Here is an 18,290-nt window from a genome sequence, read left to right on the forward strand (position 1 = left end):
GCAGCACAGCACACCACAGGAGAGCACGAAGAAGGTGAGAAGGGCAGAAGTGTCGTGCTTCATCTTGGGAAGACTTAGCCAGGCAGTGGGCTGAGGGCCAGACGGAGGGGTGGGAGTGTGAGAACTACATTGTTAAACTGAGAGAAACAGAAGCAGCTGAAAATCTCCACAGTAGTGATGAAGAGGAAACAAAAATACTGTCCCCCAGTTTGGTTCTCCTCATGATCATGTGGAATTAGAAATTACCAAAACTGTCCTACCTCATGCAGATTTTCAGATAAGGAAGGAGATGTAAAGTTCTTGTGTCAGGATCCAGCCTTGATTTTGCTGATGAATTGTAAGCAGAAATACATCACAAAATGCAGAAAATCACCACCTGTTCTTCAGTCCCTTCAGGGATGCAAAACCCATGCAAATTTCCTTTCCATAATGTAAGAATATGATTAAAATGGCACAGAAAAGGACCAAGGGCATGCTTGCCTTTGCTCAGGTTTTTTTTTTTTTTCAGTTTTCTTTACAAGGAACTTTCTTTAAATTCTTGTTTTTATTTTTCAGATGTCACATTAATTCCAAAGACGTTTTGTCTTCTCACATGAGGGAGGAAGCAGAACCTTACCATCTCTTCTCTCTCAGAACTTTCCCCCCATCTACTCAAAAGAGCATGAGACAAATAGTGTTGCAAGGTAAGCTTCATACATAATTACTAAGTTCTGAATGCTTATGATTATATTGTCACAGCTCTTCTTCAGTAATCCAAGGAAGTAAGAGAAAAGCCCTCCAAGAAGTTGGGGAGACTTTGATTATTCACATAGATGAAAGAGTAAAAACTTTGCTCTTCTCACATAACCGGTAAGTGGTTGGAGGCAGCACTCAACTCCACAGACAAATTTATTTTTGACTAGCTGAGTAAATCGATGCCTGCTGTCAGGGCAATGACTCTGCTTCTATACTGTATGAGACACAAAAACTCAGCCTGATGTAGAGTTGGCAAATGAGGGTTCCCTGTGCTCTCACCAACACAGATCCCACTGCTATGTCTTACCTTTTTCATGTTTTTCCCCTTTCCCTGCCTGCTACGTGCAAAGGGCATCAGCGATCAGCAATTCAGAAACCCACATGATAGAAAATGGACATAGGCCTTGAGGTTTATAACAGATATAATTCAACAAAAATTCAAAATACATTTTTCTGATATCTTTTTAAAAATATCTTTAAAAACTATTTTCACAGGTCAGGTTAAAATGATTTAAAAGCATAACTATCAGGTAGCATTCTTCAAAGTAGCATTCTACAATATAATTATCTTTGTATTAAAGCAAACATCATGGTTCGAACATGTTTCCCAATACAGACTTAACTCCAAATATCAATTAATAAAACACCGAGTAGCAACACTTATTTCTCAAAAATCTACACATCTCCCAAGGTCCATCCAGGCCCATTGCCACCTTGACTTTTTTGCACATTCTAAAACATATTAGCAGAGAACTTAGGGAATTAGGACCCAGTATAGAACAGAACAGAGAAATATTGTCAGAGTAGAAAGAAAACTGGGAGAGATTTTCATAACTGGAATTGTAGGCTTGCTGGTAACACTGCCTATGTTTGCTGTCCTTCTCACTGAACTGGCTGCAGTAAAAGCCAAACTTCCCATTACAACCTGCTGAGATTGTACTCAGACTGTACACAGCCTACTTTCCCCATCCTTTAAGGACATTAAAATTCAAATCAAGTTTTTTCATTAGAGTATGCCCACAGTGAATTTTACTCAGTATCTTTAACCCATCTCACAAAAAGGAAAAATAAACAGAACTATTTCAAAACTAACTTCTATCAATATAGAGAATTAGAACAAATAAGTAAGAATGTAAGAAAACAAGATCCAAGACAAGATTCAACAGTAACTAACTGCATGTTAATAGAGCCCTTTAAATCAACATTTTGCTTTGTGCCTGCACAACGAAGACACAGGCAACATCCTCTGACGCTACGTGTCTTCTAGCTGAGTTCCTCCATAAGCGCTGACAGCCTGGATAAGGATTGTCTTTGCTTCCGTTGCACTGAGTGATCTTGCTCAGTTATCTAATTTAGTTTTATCGATTTCTTCTTCTTGGCTTGTTGTTTGGACACAGTACCCAGAGCAGATTCTGAAATGCCCACTGATGTCTGAGGCAGCAGTAGTTTTCCAGACTGTGTTGGGTACTTGGTTTTCATAAGGACTTTAAACAGTGGCTGGGACAACATATGTTTTAGTTGTTTTTTCATCCCCTTCAGCATCTTTTGCTTCTGGCTTTCTTCTTGCTCACTGGCTTTTCTTCCTTGGGGCAGAAATCAAAGATACAGAATGTTACAAGAGAAGAACTTGCATTGGCCTCTTTCACCAGGCTTCTGCAGTGCTAGGGGCAGATGTTCATCTCATCTTTCTCTCTCTAACAAGGTCACTGAACTTCCATAAAGTCTTCCCGTCATCTGTGACACTTTCAGGTCACCTAGGCTGTCCACGAGATAACAAGATCAAGAAGAATCCTAACTACTGAGTAACTATACCCCAGGTATCATTCTGCTAAATAATTCAGCTAGCTCTCAACCCAGAAAAGACTTGGGAACAAAAGGAAAAGGGGTCCAGAAGATAAGGGGTTAACCAAGGACTTCTGGCTCAGGCAAAAGCTTCTTCTATTTTGTAACTTTCTGCGTGCCTCATTTCAATATCTGTAAAACAGGAAACCCTTTCTTCCTTACACGTTATAAAAACCCATAAGGTGCTCAGATTTAATAACATAGAAGAAAGAAGGGTACAGAAAACACTGAAGATAGTTAATATGGTCAAAGGCCTGAACTGGAGGGAGTAAGTCAAGGCTGCTGTAAGGTAAATTGAAAGCACATTACTAAATCTTTCATAATGTGTAAGAGGCATTTATGGGAGAAATTACTGAGATCTTAATTGGTCTACAATAAGCTATGGAAGTAGCAGAGACCGAATACATTTTAAAGCATGAATCTGGCACGATTCTGGCTGGCAATTACAAAGTGCTTCACTTGAGAGCTGCAACTTACTTGGACTGGATGTGCTGTTTTGAAACTCCTTTCAAAGCACAGCATACTCAGATTATGTCAAAACAAAGCAGCAGAGTGCTAATTATCTGAGAGCACTCCTGAGCAGTTTGGACAGAGACGATTAGTGTTTGCTTGCAAAGTGGCTGTGAACAAACTAGTCCAGCCATGAATAAAGAAAAAAAAAAAATATCTGAGCATGCTTCAAAATCAAGGCATCTTCATATTTAGCAGCTAACAGGCTACAGACAGCTTAAGCTGAAGTGACCCAGGCAGCACCCGTACTCAGCATGCCTTCAAAGAACTGGTAGGAAATCATACCTCCTAAAATTCGAACACAATGTGGCATTTTATAGCACATCTAAGCAGTGCAAAACTTCACTGCCTTGAACTAATAGCCACCTGTAGTTGCACAGCCCTACATATTCTCTCAGGCACAGCCTGTTGAACATTCAATTCAAAAAAAAAAAAAAAAGAAATTACTTACTTCTAACACACCAACAAAAACCTCAGCAACTTGAATATAACATTGGTCGTTTAGCCCACACAACTCAACCTACATAAGGCTCACATAATTTCTGGTGTTTGCTGGCGCTTCCTGGGTGTTCCCACACAGAGCTGTCAGGCTCCTGTCCTGCTGCCTGACTACAGGGGGGTGGGAGAGATAAGCAGAAGTGGAGAAACAGCTTTTTCTTTGACACAGAGGGGACAAGATTGAAGCAGGATATACTGGGCTGTTAGATCACCCTAAAATGTTTCCCAGAAACTAAACAGTTTTTGTTCTACAACACATAGATTTGTCTGTGACTTGCTAGAATTGTCACACCTCATTCCCTCAGGTCCAGCACTATCTACTGTGCAACCATCCCAAAAACACAAGCAGTACCATGTACTAAGTACTGACATTACTTTCCTTCCCCTTCTGCCCTGCAGGTTTTAAGAATTTCTCTGCCATGGTGAAGAAGCCCCTTCTGGACACCAGTGCTATGGGACCAAATAAGTATATCCAGAAACAAGCATTTCTACTTGCCCATAAACATGTCATCATCAAGATCAACCTCAAGAGCCTCTGCAGCTTGCTGGAGCCAGGAGTCATGTTGCTTTGCCCGACTGTTGAAAAATTCTGCCTTCTCAATCTGCCGTGCCAAATTCATCCGTTCCTGCAAGCACATTTCAGACATGATGATCAGATTTAAATATGGGACACTTTAGCAGAGGCAGTGTCTGAGAGCATGCATAACAATGCAACTGAGGTGCAGGGACACTTTTGTTCCCTCTTGGTGTCCCAGCAGATGCCTCACTTAATAAACAAATCTCATCATTTGCTAAAGTGTTTTCCTTCTTCAGGTCTGTGATAGAATCTGACTTCTAAATCATGTCAACTATTACATATGCCTGAATGTTAACTTCTTTGCAAAGACTTTAAAAAAGTCGAGGACAAATAACGATTCAGATACCACTCATTCTTAATGTACATATTTACACAGTACAGCTGGATCTTAAAGTTACTAGTCTCATCAATAAGAGGCAGCCATTGGCTTCATCCCATTCTGAAGAAGTCAGCTCCTGCAAGGCCATATGGAAGGAGCGACTCATGTTTTCAGAAACACACCTGGATCTTGTCTAGGCATAGGACAAAATGCCCTGCCCTTCTTCCCAGCTGCACATAGGTGGAAGAAAGATGTCCAGCACCCTAACATGACCTGTGGCCTTCCAGCTGGGCCAAGCCGTCTTAAATAACTAATTCGTTACGGAAAGGAAATCTGCACTGACAGTAAATAATAATGAACCCAGCAGCAAGTTCTGCTGTTCGGAATGTTCCTGCGGTTGCACAAAACAAACCTTGTACAGGATGCCCAGACCACCCCAAGGGGACAGTCTGCTGCTACACAGTAAGAGCACCAGCCAGAACTGCCAGGATAATTAACACGCAGAGAGGAAATTAAACATGCAGTTGACTAATAAAACAAGTCAGTCACTTTTTAGATCATTACAAGAAATTTTAAATAGTTTTTCCATCTTTGTAAAACTTGAGTCCTCTTGGTCTCTACTCTGGTTCACCAATTCTATTCTTCTCCACTGCAAAATCCATTCGGACCTTTCCTGAACTGGAAGGCAGGCATGCAGAACCAGTGAAGGAAGGTGCCAAAGGGATAGACCTAAAGAACCAGCAGCAATATTAGTCCCAGCTACAATGGCTTTGTGATTAAGCCCAGGGCAAAGCGCAAAAGAGACCTGACCATGTGAAGGGCCTAGGAGGCTGGAGTCCTTTAATTACAATTACAAAGACATCTTTTTCTGGGGAGAGGAGCACTATTACATATAGGAGAGAAGATCATGAGATGGTGGCAGGAAAATTTAAGTGTGGAAACAATATTTATTTGCCCATTAATTGACAGAGCATGATAAGAGCCAAGAACTACTCATCAAGAAACACAGAAGGGACCTCTGAAGAAACACTCTAAAAACAACAGATTTCTTTCAGTAACCAGAAACATTTGGCAGGTAGAAGGGGGGTGGGGGGAGATGAAAAAAAAATTAATAAAATTCTCTGTGTTACTACCAAGAGAAGAAAAAAAAGAGTCTGTGGAAGCATTTCCTTGATTTTCTTTCTCTTTCAGAAAGCTTCACCTCCTGAAAAAAATCATGCTAAATAGTCCATTTGCAGCAAGCCTTGGCTTTGAAAACATGCTGATGTTATTCTCAAGGTGAGAATACCCCTGTTGCCACTGGGGTGAACCCTGGGCTCAGTCCAAGTGAACTGGATGAGTATGAACCAGAATACCACATGGAAGGTACCTGTTGCATTATCTGACTACTTGCATTTTTCTCCTGTTCTCAATGACTGTGCAATATTCAGACACTCCAATCCCAGCTGGATTCGTTTCAAATGCACTATTTAAATATATCCCATTTGTACAAGGCAGATGTCACCCAAACTGCCAGGAAAACGCCGAGACACGAAACAGCCACTTATTTGAGAAGTAGAAGATCTGCAGTGACTAGAAGCTTTCTAAAATATACTGTTCTGTAAATTCTAACTGTTGTTTATTTGCGAGTTATTGAATGACTGAATTCTCCTTAAAATAGGCAATAACTTAAAAAAAGGAAACATACCTGGTTTCACAGAGTTCAGTGGCAGCTGTGGCCTTGCAGTATAAGAACTTGTAGGAAAGCAGATAACTCACTACTTCAGCTGAAAAGAGGCAGATGAAGACCACTGAACATCCCTGGACCTGCTACTTTTCTCTAGTCTGTTCCTAACACAAGACACTTTAAGCAACTCATTTTACCTAACAGAGCCACTCCAGCTCCCCAGCCAACTTCTCTGTACTGATTTTGGGAATATAGTCAGGAGAAGCTTTACATAAAAACATGCAAGAAAAATGTAAGCGACATTTATGTTTGAACACCTTTTTCGGGCCAGTTATTGAGGAGAAAATACAAATATTTCTTAAAAAAAGATAAAGCGTGATTAACTTAATTTTCAAACTCAGGTCCTGAAGAGTAAATTTCATCTGAAACGTAGAAAGAATGTACTGGACAAGGAAGTAACATAAGTAAGAAAGTAACTATTCAGGCTGTAAAGAGATTGTTGTTTCTTTACCTTGATAGAAGTCATGCACTTGGTATCAACTGGGAAAAATGGCAGCTCTTCACTCTTCTCCAATGTTTTATAAATTTTCCTAAAATTGATCAAGTCATCAGGGCCAATCAGCAATAGGCTAAGGCCTTCATTGGCAGCCCGGGCTGTTCTGCCGCTTCTGTGTACATACAGCTCAGAAGTACGAGGGACCTGCAAATATTCAGAAAAAACATGAAGCTGGCCATGGAAAGCTAGCAGCAGCCTGTCATGTTTTGGCCAAGAGGTTGCCAGAGAATCTTCGTTTTTAGATACACACAGTACACTACATGTAACACAGCTGAAAGTGAATTAAAAGATGATGTCTGGAGACACTTTTTGTTCTCTGGGCCAGTATTGTTCCTTGCATAACCTTTTGTGAGTCTCTCCTAACTTCAACCCTCTGCCATTTCATTTGCAAAGTATGAAAAAATTCTACGTGTCCTCAGAGGAGAGTTATAGGGCGGAGTCAATTGACACCTTTGGATATCAAAGTTAAGCAAAAAACAAGGAGAATCACAGCTGTTATGTCCCTTCTCATACGTAATCACACATTCATGAAGTGCTACTTACCACAGTCAGCCACTGCAGCAATGAGATTCTTAAGTACCAAGCACTAAGGACAGCTAAATTAATAATGATTAAATTTATGTATTTGGGACTATACTTATATACAGGACCAAGAATCAAAGCTTTATAGTGTTCAGGGTTTGGATCAGCAAAAGCTTATTTCAAAACCAAAACAGTAGAAGTAAAAACATTAAAAATATTTAACCTGGTAGTGGATGACATGCTGCACGTTGGGAATATCAAGACCACGAGCTGCAACATCTGTTGTCAGGAGGACACAGCTGAGAAAGTGATAACATAAAATTGAAGAGTAAACCATTTGCCAAGGAACACAAAATACAGCGACCTGGAATTCTACCACAGCAATTTAAGGAACAGATTTGTACTACATCATCTGCTGGAAATATGCTATTTGTTTTCCCTTACAGAAAACGATATCCAATATTACATCAGAGGCAGCATTGAAACAGCAATTCTTAGAGTAAAAAATGCAAATATTACCTTTGACAGGTCTATTTTGCTTCCAATAAAGAAGTTCACTACCTTGCTGGATCCTGTTTTCCTAAGCTTTTATTCTCTCCCAATTCACAGGAACGCTAATGGAAATGACTGTTCAATGACCTAATCCAACCACTTGGCAGGAGGATATGCTCCACTTCATTACATTTTTCAGTGCTCTGCCCAGGTTGGCTTTAAAAATACCTTTAGCTTGATACGATCATACCATTAAAACCATAGTTGATCTTTTGGCAGGACAGATGGGTTATTACAAGTTTCTCCAGTTGAGAAAAATTGCATTATTAACATTATAGATTTAATTAACAGCATTTGGGGCCGAAATATATTCTACCAAGTGGCATTCAAATACGTTTTCTCAGTAAATTAAAAGGTAGAAATATAAGGGGGGGTATTCTGTTCTGACAATTAGTATTTCTGCTTACCCCTGGAAATGAAGAACTACTCAAAAAAGTCATTCTTTTATATAAACAGTCTACAACAGAGGAATTCTGCCTAGCATATGAAACAATTTGTTTTAAAAAAATCTCCCCGCAACTGAGTTACTTGTAGGCAACAGGAATGTGTTTAGATTTTATGGCATCTGACCGCATACCCTATTGCTACAAGGTTCAAAGCAGACATAAATAGAGAAAATTCTTTGGTTTGCAATCTGCAGGAGGCTGTGATAGATGGTCTTACAGATTTCTTCTTGCCTTGGAAATCTGCAGTCGGAGAAGGCCCCGTCTGGCCTATGTCAGTGCTACCACTAGTACGTTTTGTCAAGTGATGCTGTGGATACACCACAGCAATTCAGCCTCTTCTCCATGCCTGAGTCCAGTACCAAGGTACAAATTCCCACACAGTCAGAGAGCGTACAAGCACTTCACCGCAGGACTGAACTGTGGGGCTTCTGGATTATGGAAGTACTGAGATCACCAACCTCCTCCCAAAGGCCATCCCAAAGCCAGCAGGAAACAATTCTTCAAATAGCAGGACAGGCCTGCCTGGGCAAACCTGACTGTCCACTGCTGCTGAAAGGCACAGCCAGCCCTTCTCCTGCATTGCTCTAGGATATCTTGACCCTCAGGAAGCTACTTCACCTAACTACACCTGAAAACGCTAACCCACCAAAAAGTGGTTAGTTTTCTGATGGCTTAGTGAGATGAAACAACTTACGGAAGGATCAAATGAGCTGCAGTGTGGAGGCACAGGGGCAGAGAGGTGTGTAGGGCAGTTATAAAAGCATACAGCTGAAAACAGGGCAAGTGACAGCTTCTTCGGCAGCAATGACCTGCCAGACCACAGGATAATTCAGGCTCCAAGGAACCTCATGATGTCTCTAGTCCAACCTCCTCCTCAAAACAGGATGAGCTATAAGGTTGGACCAGGTTGCTCAGGGCTTTATTCAATTGAGCCTTGAAAACATCCAAGAACAAGCAGCCTGTTCCAGTGCCTGACGGTCCTCATAAACAAAAACCTTCTTTCCATATCCAGCCTGAACCCCTTGTTTCAATTTGCACCTATTACTCCTCACCATCCTACCATGCACCACTGTGAAGAGCCTGACTCCATCTTCTTGATAACCTTTTAAGATATCAGAGGGCTGACACGAGGTCCCCACAAAAATCTTTTTCATAGCTGTCACAAACTCAGCGCCCTCAGACCCTCCCGTTCCAAAGCAAGTACTTCTTGGCCATCTTGGTGTCCTTCCACTGAACTTGCTCCAGTTCATCACCTCAACCACCCCATGAAAACTCATCTGTAATCGTTAATAACCTGGGTTCATAAATGGGGAACTCACATCCCCAGCTAACTCCCCCAACCTGCTCCTACTCTAACAGAGCTGTTTCTTTTCCCCACTACATTTTACATGATTTCTTTTTTTCTCTACTAGGAATTAGAAAATGAACTCACTTGTCTCGCTCAGCAAACCTTTCCAGGTTTTTCAGCCTTTGCTTTTGGTGCATGTTGGCATGCAAAGGAAGAGGATCGCAATTTAAGATTGTGAGGAGAGAACTGAGGCGTTTTACACAGTCTATGCTGTTTGCAAAGACCATGGTTCTTCCTGGATACTGGAGAAGAAAGTAATAGAGATAATAGTCCTTCTCATCTGTATTACAGTGAATTCTGGTTTCTGTCAGAGTCTCAACAGTAGCCTCTTTCCTTGTTAAGTCTATCACTTTGGGTTTGCCCTTTATTCCTACTTTTTCCATTAGCAATTCTAGTTTGGTCTTCTTGTCCATCTTTTTAGCATTCTTTTTCTGTAAAACTCTTGTGGGAGTCTGATGGACTAAAGTCAAAGTGGCAGAAAAAACAAAAGTCTGTCGTTGAGGGTTATATTGCGAATCATTTAAGATTTCCAGCAACTGAGACAGCTCTGCGAAGTGACCTTTCTCAACCATTCTGTCTGCTTCATCAATCACAAGGCACCTGTCAAATAGAAAATACACAGTAAAAATCCACTTGTGCTGATAAATACAAATGTGATAGACTTCAAAATAATTTTTCCTGCTAAACACTTAAGGGAAGTTCTGCATGTAAAGCCCAAAGGAACACCAGGTATGCTGGGGTAGCTACAGCAGCCTTCCACGTTTTTTTTGAAAAAACAGGTCTCTAATGAAAAAATGCGTTGTTTTGCTACTGGCTTTACTTGACAGTCCCCTCCATCAATATAACCACTGTGCATTTCAATGAAACACTCTAACAAAGAAATAAGTGATCTTACATAGTCTAAATCATTTAATCAGTTAGTAAATGTAATCAGCATGCAGTGACGCCCAGTTCACTATCCAGTAGTCAGTCTAAAAGGCACGTTTACCTGAGCTGCCGAAGATTTGAAAGATGTGGGTGTCTCTCTTTAACTAACTCCCACAGACGGCCTGGTGTTGCAATTACAATGTCTGGCTTTCGATTCAGTACACGTTCTTGCTTCTGTGCAGCCATGCCTCCAACTAGAATTGCAGTCTTAATGCCTAGAACAGATAAATAATAGTTTTTAATCTGACTAGTTTATCAGTGAATGTCTTTACATACCTCCACTCAGAGAAGTATATTTAAAAGTCTATACCCCAATTTTCAGCAAGCATTTTGTCCAGGAAACTTAGGGGGTTTTATATAACACTGAACATGCAGCAATGCCCTTGATTTTAAAGAGAAATCCTCATTAGACACCAAAAATAAAGTAGTATTTCATTTAGTACATCTGTCTTGCAATAGTAGGAAGAATCACTTATGTCCTCCATAGCTCTTAGCTTTGTTTACCCGTACTTCAGAATCTCATGTTTTGTCAATTAAATTTGCATCAACAAGCAAGTTCTTGTTACGAATAATCAGCAGGCCCCTCCAAGAATAGGACTGAGAAATGCTTGTCTTGCTAATAACTGCTCACTTGCTACAGAGTAATCCTAACAAGAATGCTCCCTCCCAATTAATGATTCTCTGGACTGCACAGTAGCACAGAGACCCTGAGTCAGCTTTAACCAATTTGCACAGGTACTATAAGTTTAGCTTTGTAAGCACAGAATCAATACATGGTTTATTTGACCCTACTTCTTCAAAGAACACAATGGCCCATGACAAACTCAATGCTACTGTGCAAGATTCCTCCAGTATCCAAGCTACCACAGATACCTCTTCCCTACAACTTATTGAACCCCCTGCTTCCAGGAGGGGATTTGTTTCAAAGTGAATTTGAGACAACAAAGCAAGCCCATATCAAAACATATTTTCTCTCCTGCCACAGCAACTATACATCACTTGTGCAGCAGATTTTTACATACAAATAGCACTGCTCGTATCAAGACTGTGCTGACATAAATTGATTATTTCAGGCTAGAAGTTAAAATTAGCCGTGTAATCAGCTGCAGACTGATGAGCACAGCGGGATGTATAGACACCAAAGGAAGACATGCTTAAAAGCACTACACTGCACTACATATCCTCTTCAATAAACAATTACTACTGTTGGAGAAGTGAGAGTTGCTTCTCTGTTCTCCCTCTCTTGAACTGTTTCACACCCTCACTCACTCACTTAACAGATGTGCTGATCTCTGGTTTGGAAGAGAAAGGAACAGAATGGAATTGGTTTCATCAGACACGTTACCCAGCAATGTGCAGTGTCCTGACTGCTGTAGGAGGTTAATCAGACAATCCAGAAATGCCTTCTGCCCTTAAAATATATGGGCACATTTTCTTTTTTTGATAAAGCAAAATTATTTCTATATGTATTATCTATATAGATCAAAACATCTGTCAAAAAAAAGGAAATTATGAAAAAAATATACATATATAAATAATATCATTTTCTATACATATCTTACATCACACAAAACCAGGACAAAGCTATGGTGGAGTATCTAGTACTGACTCTGTGTTGCTGAAGCACAAGTCAATAGCTATTTGAAGGCAGAAATATTTAAAAACAAAATATCCCACATTAACTGTTCGCTTCCATATGCATCTCACTGAAGAATCTTAATGCATTTCTCAAATACTAATGACTACGAACCTTAACCCTTCAAAAGCCACCCCAGTTTTATGATGCAGAAGAAACCATGGCACACATTCTGGCTCAGCACCGATGCCAAGATCCAAATCCAGCATAATCTGGGACATGGCCCATGGGGTCTACATACCTGTGAACTTTGCAACTGCATCAATGTGGTGTTTTACTTGTACAGCTAATTCTCTTGTGGGGGTAAGGACCAGTCCTAAAAGAGGTCTCTTTTTATGGGAGCCAACAGTGTGTGTCTCATCACCAGAATCAAATTCAATATTTTCGAGCACCTTCACACAGCCTGTTGTGAAAGATGTATCATCTTCATCCCCACTGTCTTCAACCTGCTGATGGATTAGTTTTTCTGCTTCATCCTCATTTTCCCATCTTGTTTCATCCTGATGCTGATAGGACTCTTTAGGAACGCTGTGATTTCTTGTTGTTGAGCTATTTGATTTTTGCCACTGCAGCACAGAGTGAATCATTGGAATTGCAAATGCAAGCGTTTTGCCACTTCCTACAAAAAAAAAAACAAAAACAAAACAAAAGAAAAAAAAAAAAAAAAAACCACAAAAAAACCCAGACCATATTGAAAATATGACAAAAGTAACAGCAAATCACACACCGTTCTTAAAACATACAGTTGTAACAGATGCAAACTCTTGATCTTTAGAAGACCAGAAAGTTGCAGCAATACCATCTTTTCTCCTGTTCCCTTTATAGATTGCCTTGAGGTCACCAATAGCACACTTCCTGAGGAACAGATATTTTTCCAATCTCTAGTGGGTCAGGCAGATTCATTTGTTCTGAAAATGGTTTTTAAAAGCTGCAGTTTCAGCCAAGATATTTTTAAAGAACTGTATGCCCGTAAGGAGAATACCATGCCCTAATTGACAGTTCCGATCAATGTTCTCAAAATAAAGGAATAGCAAATGAGGCCAAGGGCAAACTGGAATGTACTTCAAGGATTTGTTTCCATCTACAATTTACAGTACTGTGTTTAGAACTTTCAAATAAACTGTATTTTGAAATATTCCACTGTCTAATTTTCTGATCTATTACCAGCTCACATTTTTAGAATCAAAACACATAAATGTGATTTAAAACAAATAAACCACTTTGGAGAGGTGCTGTCAAACACAAAACTGCTCCCCAACTTTAATTTCACGGGTTCACTGTGCCAAACTGCAAGTCACATCCCTGCCACATATTCCTTTCTGAACTACCTGACACTACTAAAGATGTTAGAAGAAGCCTGGTAGCACGTCCACCCCGGTTAAGGTTCTCATAAATATCAGTTCATCAATCACAAAAGCAGCATCCAGAACACAAGACACTATCGCACCCCTCCTGTTACAGGCCACTGCTGGGGAACGGTTCTCTGGAAATCTCATCTCAATTCCTTGAGCACAGTCTGTCCTATCATAAACCCATAATGGTTTGTCAAATTTAGCAACAGAGCATTTTGCCTGTTTAGCAAAGAACCTTAATATTAGTTAATAAATAGCTAAGCCCAGTATCCTGACCAATATGGCTGCAGTCTCCTCATATCCACTTCCCACCTTTCTGAATCTCTAGGAAGTCTCTTCTGACTTATGCACTTGAAGCAAAAAAAGTTTATGATCTGCATTTGCAGAGCATTTATACAATAAGTTTCTGTATTACCAGAACTTCTGTTTTTAAGGTGAAGAACAGCGCTGATTTTGAATTAAATGTACTGCAATTTGGCTGGTGCAAATATCAGTACTGCACCCAGGTATATTATAGCTGTGATAATCAGGATTATTCTGCAGGCACTAGATTCTCCCACAAATTAAACAAATAATCACCTCACAGAGCACGTTATCTTCACAACACACTGACCACATACCATAACCAGGCCTGTAAAACCTGGAGAAAACATACCCTCAGACACTACAGCTCAAGCTATTTCATGTTATTTTAAACAGTTTTATATTGTAAGATTTTACAGAGATCAAATTTGATTCCTTAACCAAAAACTTCACTACTTCCACATGGCAATGCACAGAACTGGTTAGATCCACTGTAAAAACAACAAGCCTTGACGTTCCCTGTATCTGATCTCCACAGGGATCTACTGCCATATCAAAATCTTGCTATTCTCCCCTATGTAGCTACCAAAAATGGAAGAAAAACAGTTGTTTCACCTGTCACCTTCCTCCATCAGGCCCAATGCTAAGGGAAGCTGTAGGATGTAGAAAAAAGATCTGGAGAGTTCCAGCCTCTACCAGCTGCAGCGCTTCCTAACAGACATCTTCTCTCAAGTTTCTACAGGAACACTGATGACCCACTGGACTCTCTGGAGAGAACCTGGCTTTCTTTCATGAAATAAGAAAACAATAGAGCAAAACACAGTCCTGCTACTTCAGGGTCATGCAAAATTAGACAGCAACAACACAACCTGACACCAATAGTGCTTTCCATTCTGCAGCTAGAGAAGGATCTGTTTTCCAGCAGTGCCAAAATGTCACTTTTTTTCAGCACACAAACACCGCTTAAATTTTCAGTTCCATTTTCAAAAACAGTGCCTGCGGGATTTTCTAATCCTATTAAACCTAATAGTGCAAGCCTAGCTTCTAATTAAAACAAAAATGCAAATGACTGCATAACTTATTAGTTACTAGAGCTTCATGTTCAAGAGCAGTAAATGGCTTTACAAGACAAGCAGTAAGATAAGGCAACTGGAACAGATGAAAAGAATGCAAAGGAGGCCTTTAAACTAACGCAGCTTCCAATTGTGCTTCCTATTTTTAGTTTTTATGGGGAAAAAAGTGTTGCACTGCTGAAGAGACAAAACTTCAAAGATATGAGAAGCAAAAAAAGTTAAAGGGAAAATAATGCTCTGTGACTTCACAGTGTTGTTTAAGTAAAAAATAAGCTATAACAAATCTCACAAAGGCTAGCAATGCTTCAAAGACAAAGGTATGAGCTGATCACAAGCTGGACAAGAGACAGTACCTATTCAGTTAATGAACCAAGGTAATACTTCAAGCACAAGCCACGAGAAGGGCTGGTGACAACATACAAGCCAAGCCCAGAGACAGGGCACAGGGTGGGCCTGTTTTGCTACAACAAAGGCCTAGGCCACATCCACAATGCCTCATGCTGTGCTCAGTATTTATTCACCACTCCAAGCTAGTACTGTACGTTTAGAGGAACGTAGTTCTTGGCCTTGCGTCAGCACAGGGACATCCACAGAAGTTACTGCTGGAACATGACTCTGTTTCAATAATTCTGCCCGCTGCAGCGTATCACTTTACAGTTCCCAAAACAGGAAACAATTTGAGAAACAACAGAAAAAGAGGCTTCTGTCAAAAGCATAAAAAATCATTGCAAAGCTTTGCACACTGTGTGTTACTGTATAGATGGAATGTCCTGTGTTTGTCAGCTACAAAGTCTTAATACTTCACAATGAATCATTACTAATATATTGGATATGCAGAAAATACAAGCTCTTCTATGTATAAATGCTTCTTCTGCTACATATAAAAACCCATAACAATAACCTGCATTTAAAGAGGGGAGAGGGAAGCTCCCAGCATATACAACCAGTTTAAAGGATCTGTACCTGTTTCTGCAGCACCAAGAACATCCATATTATCGCGGATGGCAGAAGGCAAGGCTAAGGCTTGAATAGGAGTTGGAGCACTAAACCCCAGGTAGCTCAAGGCCTGCAACACTGGCTCAGGTACAAAGAGGTCTTTCCATGCAGACACATCAGCTTTGTGATCAGTTGAAGCAGATAAAACTTCTGTTGTCCAGTTTTTAACTTTTTTAGAAGTAGTTATCGATGGAAGAGCTTCTTGAGCCTGAGGACCCTTATTTTTAGCTGCCTTCTTTTTCTTTTTCTTTGGAGCATCTTTTGTGCTTGAAGTGCTCTCAGCCACATGTCCCTGGTCCTCCAGATTTGCCACTTCAATGATTTCATTACAGCTTGTCTCTTTATCAACTGGCACATCAATTTCCGTTGCATTAGAATCATTGCTTTTATCTGTTTTGCTTCTCAAATCTTGGTTTTTCTTTTTCTTTTTGGGAGGGATGACAAGTTCTTCCTCCTTCTCAGTGTGTTCTTCTGAAACACTCTCAGCTTTTCTCTTATTATCTTTTACTTTCCCCACTTTGGAAGAACTTACTAGTTTGTACTCTGTGAGTTCCTCCAAGCACACAATGTTTTTAAACTCCTCATCAGAAAACAGATTGGGGTCAATTTGCACAGTTTTCCATTTCCCTATTACTTCAATGCCTTTTTGTTTCATTTTAAAGGGAGATTTAAATCTCCTTCCTTTTTTCATCTTCATTTTTTACTTAAAAAGAAACTGAGGAGTAAAAAAGAAGAGCATTAGATAAAATGAATAACGATTACATTGATGATATTCAAACACACAGGAACACAAGGCTTTTTTTTTTTTTTTTTTGTAATATGGGAAAAATATCATGAATGGCCTTAAATATAAGACCAGCAGGTCATGTTTTCAGCCTCACCTCTGGAACAGCTTCGGAGTAAAACTAAAACCGCCGGAATGAATCGCGCCCCGCCTGCCCAACCACCACCCGCCAGGGGCCCCGCGCGGCAGCTCCCGACACCTGCCCGGACCTGCGGGAGGCTCCCCGCTCCCCGCACCCCCTTTAGCGCTTACCGCGCTCTGCGGTCCCAGAACAGCGAGGGACAGACAGACAGTCGAGGCACCGAACAGCCATCCGACCCCGACAGCCGTTACCGACAGCCGCCTCGTGCGCTCGCGGGCGCCGCCATTACTGTGTGACGTCACTGCGTGGCGCCCGCGAGCGCCGCGTCGGTGGGCGGAGGCGGCGCGCGCATGCGCATAACGTGGGGAGCGCTGCGCTGGGGACGGGTGTCTCGGTCGTTGTTTTCTCAGGCTGCTCGTCTGGGTGGCTGGCTGGTCCTGGGGGAGGGCCCCGGGATGCTCGTTCTTTGCGGGCCGGGTGGGGCGGGCTGCCGGCCCTGCGGAACGAAGGACTCCCCGCGGTAGCGACCGGGTTTCCGCGCCGCCCGTGATGGGGGTGGCTCCGGGCAGCGGCTGGCTCTGCTGGTCCCTCCCCGAGCCGGCTGGCCGGGCCGTGCTGAGGCGCTGTGCAGCCGGCGGTGTCTGCGGGTGCTCCCGAGGTAACGGACCGTGCGGGCCGGATGCGGGCTGTGCTCAGCAAGGCCTGAACGCAGGGGTTCTGACAGCACCCTAACGGTACTCTGAACTCCTGTGTTTGGCTCTGATCATAGAACCATTTCGATTGGAAGAGACCCTTAAGATCATCGAGTCCAACCAGAACCTAACTCTAGCATGAAACCATGTCCCTGGGAGCCTCGTTTACGCCTTTTAAACAGCTCCAGGGATGGTGACTCAACCACTTCCCTGGGCAGCCTGGTTGCATCCTTCACAATCCTTTCCATGAAGAAATGTTTCCTAATATCCCACCTAAACCTTCTCTGGTGCAATTTGAGGCCATAATGAGCTTAGGGGTGCAAGCTTTACAACATGTAAGCAACTAAGATGGAGGAATGAGGGTACTCCCTCTTCTTTCCAGTTTCTGGATTACCGGAGAGTAGCATCTGCTTGCTGGTGTTACTATCGGCTTGTTACTGTAACCTGTCTTTTAAACCATGCCAACAGCAGGCTGCGGCTTGCCGGCCCCTTGGACTGACAATGCGGATCGTGACAGCTACTTCACCAGCATAGGAAAGGACATACGTTTTGTTCTAACCAGGCATTGCATTTATGTTTCACAAGTACATTAGTAGCTATGGTGTTGTTTGCATACTAAAGTGTGGATTAGACATACTACTGCAGCTGTGACAAGAAGGAGTAGGAAAATTTGTTTACCTTCCTGCAACTGAAAATTTTCTTTGAAAATATAGTCAACATCCCTATAGATCAGTTGTGCATTATTGTGTGCATAATACATCTCATTCAAGAAAGAATGCATAAAGGGCCTCTTAAATTTCAACTCTAAAATTAGCAGCTACGGTTGAATGTCATCAGCATTGCTCATTCAATAAAAACTTGTTATTCATCCTTC

The 18,290-nt window shown here is 41.4% G+C and overlaps 1 protein-coding gene and 1 long non-coding RNA gene across 3 annotated transcripts; one reads left to right on the forward strand and one right to left on the reverse strand.

Moving 5' to 3' along the window:
* Positions 1-1,139: 1,139 nt before the first annotated feature.
* DDX24 (DEAD-box helicase 24) lies at positions 1,140-17,026 on the reverse strand. Of its 2 annotated transcripts, none has more exons than XM_065839547.2 (9): positions 16,895-17,026; positions 15,826-16,573; positions 12,376-12,753; positions 10,560-10,713; positions 9,656-10,171; positions 7,449-7,524; positions 6,659-6,847; positions 4,082-4,211; positions 1,140-2,318 (listed from the first exon to the last, which is right to left on the reverse strand). In XM_065839547.2, the coding sequence occupies exons 2-9, from the start codon at positions 16,553-16,555 to the stop codon at positions 2,083-2,085; spliced, it is 2,409 nt and encodes an 802-aa protein (XP_065695619.1). In that variant the 5' UTR covers positions 16,556-16,573; positions 16,895-17,026; the 3' UTR covers positions 1,140-2,082. The 2 variants fall into 2 exon arrangements, with proteins under 2 accessions (XP_065695619.1, XP_071665694.1); XM_071809593.1 differs by having other exon boundaries at positions 1,140-2,314; positions 4,078-4,211.
* Positions 17,027-17,111: 85 nt separating this feature from the next.
* LOC139828131 (uncharacterized) lies at positions 17,112-18,290 on the forward strand. Its single transcript, XR_011739424.1, has 2 exons — positions 17,112-17,382; positions 17,494-18,290. It is a non-coding gene; the product is annotated as an uncharacterized lncRNA (long non-coding RNA).

Source organism: Patagioenas fasciata, chromosome 5 (genome assembly GCF_037038585.1).
Source record: "Patagioenas fasciata isolate bPatFas1 chromosome 5, bPatFas1.hap1, whole genome shotgun sequence".
In the NCBI taxonomy this organism is placed as follows: Eukaryota; Metazoa; Chordata; class Aves; order Columbiformes; family Columbidae; genus Patagioenas; species Patagioenas fasciata.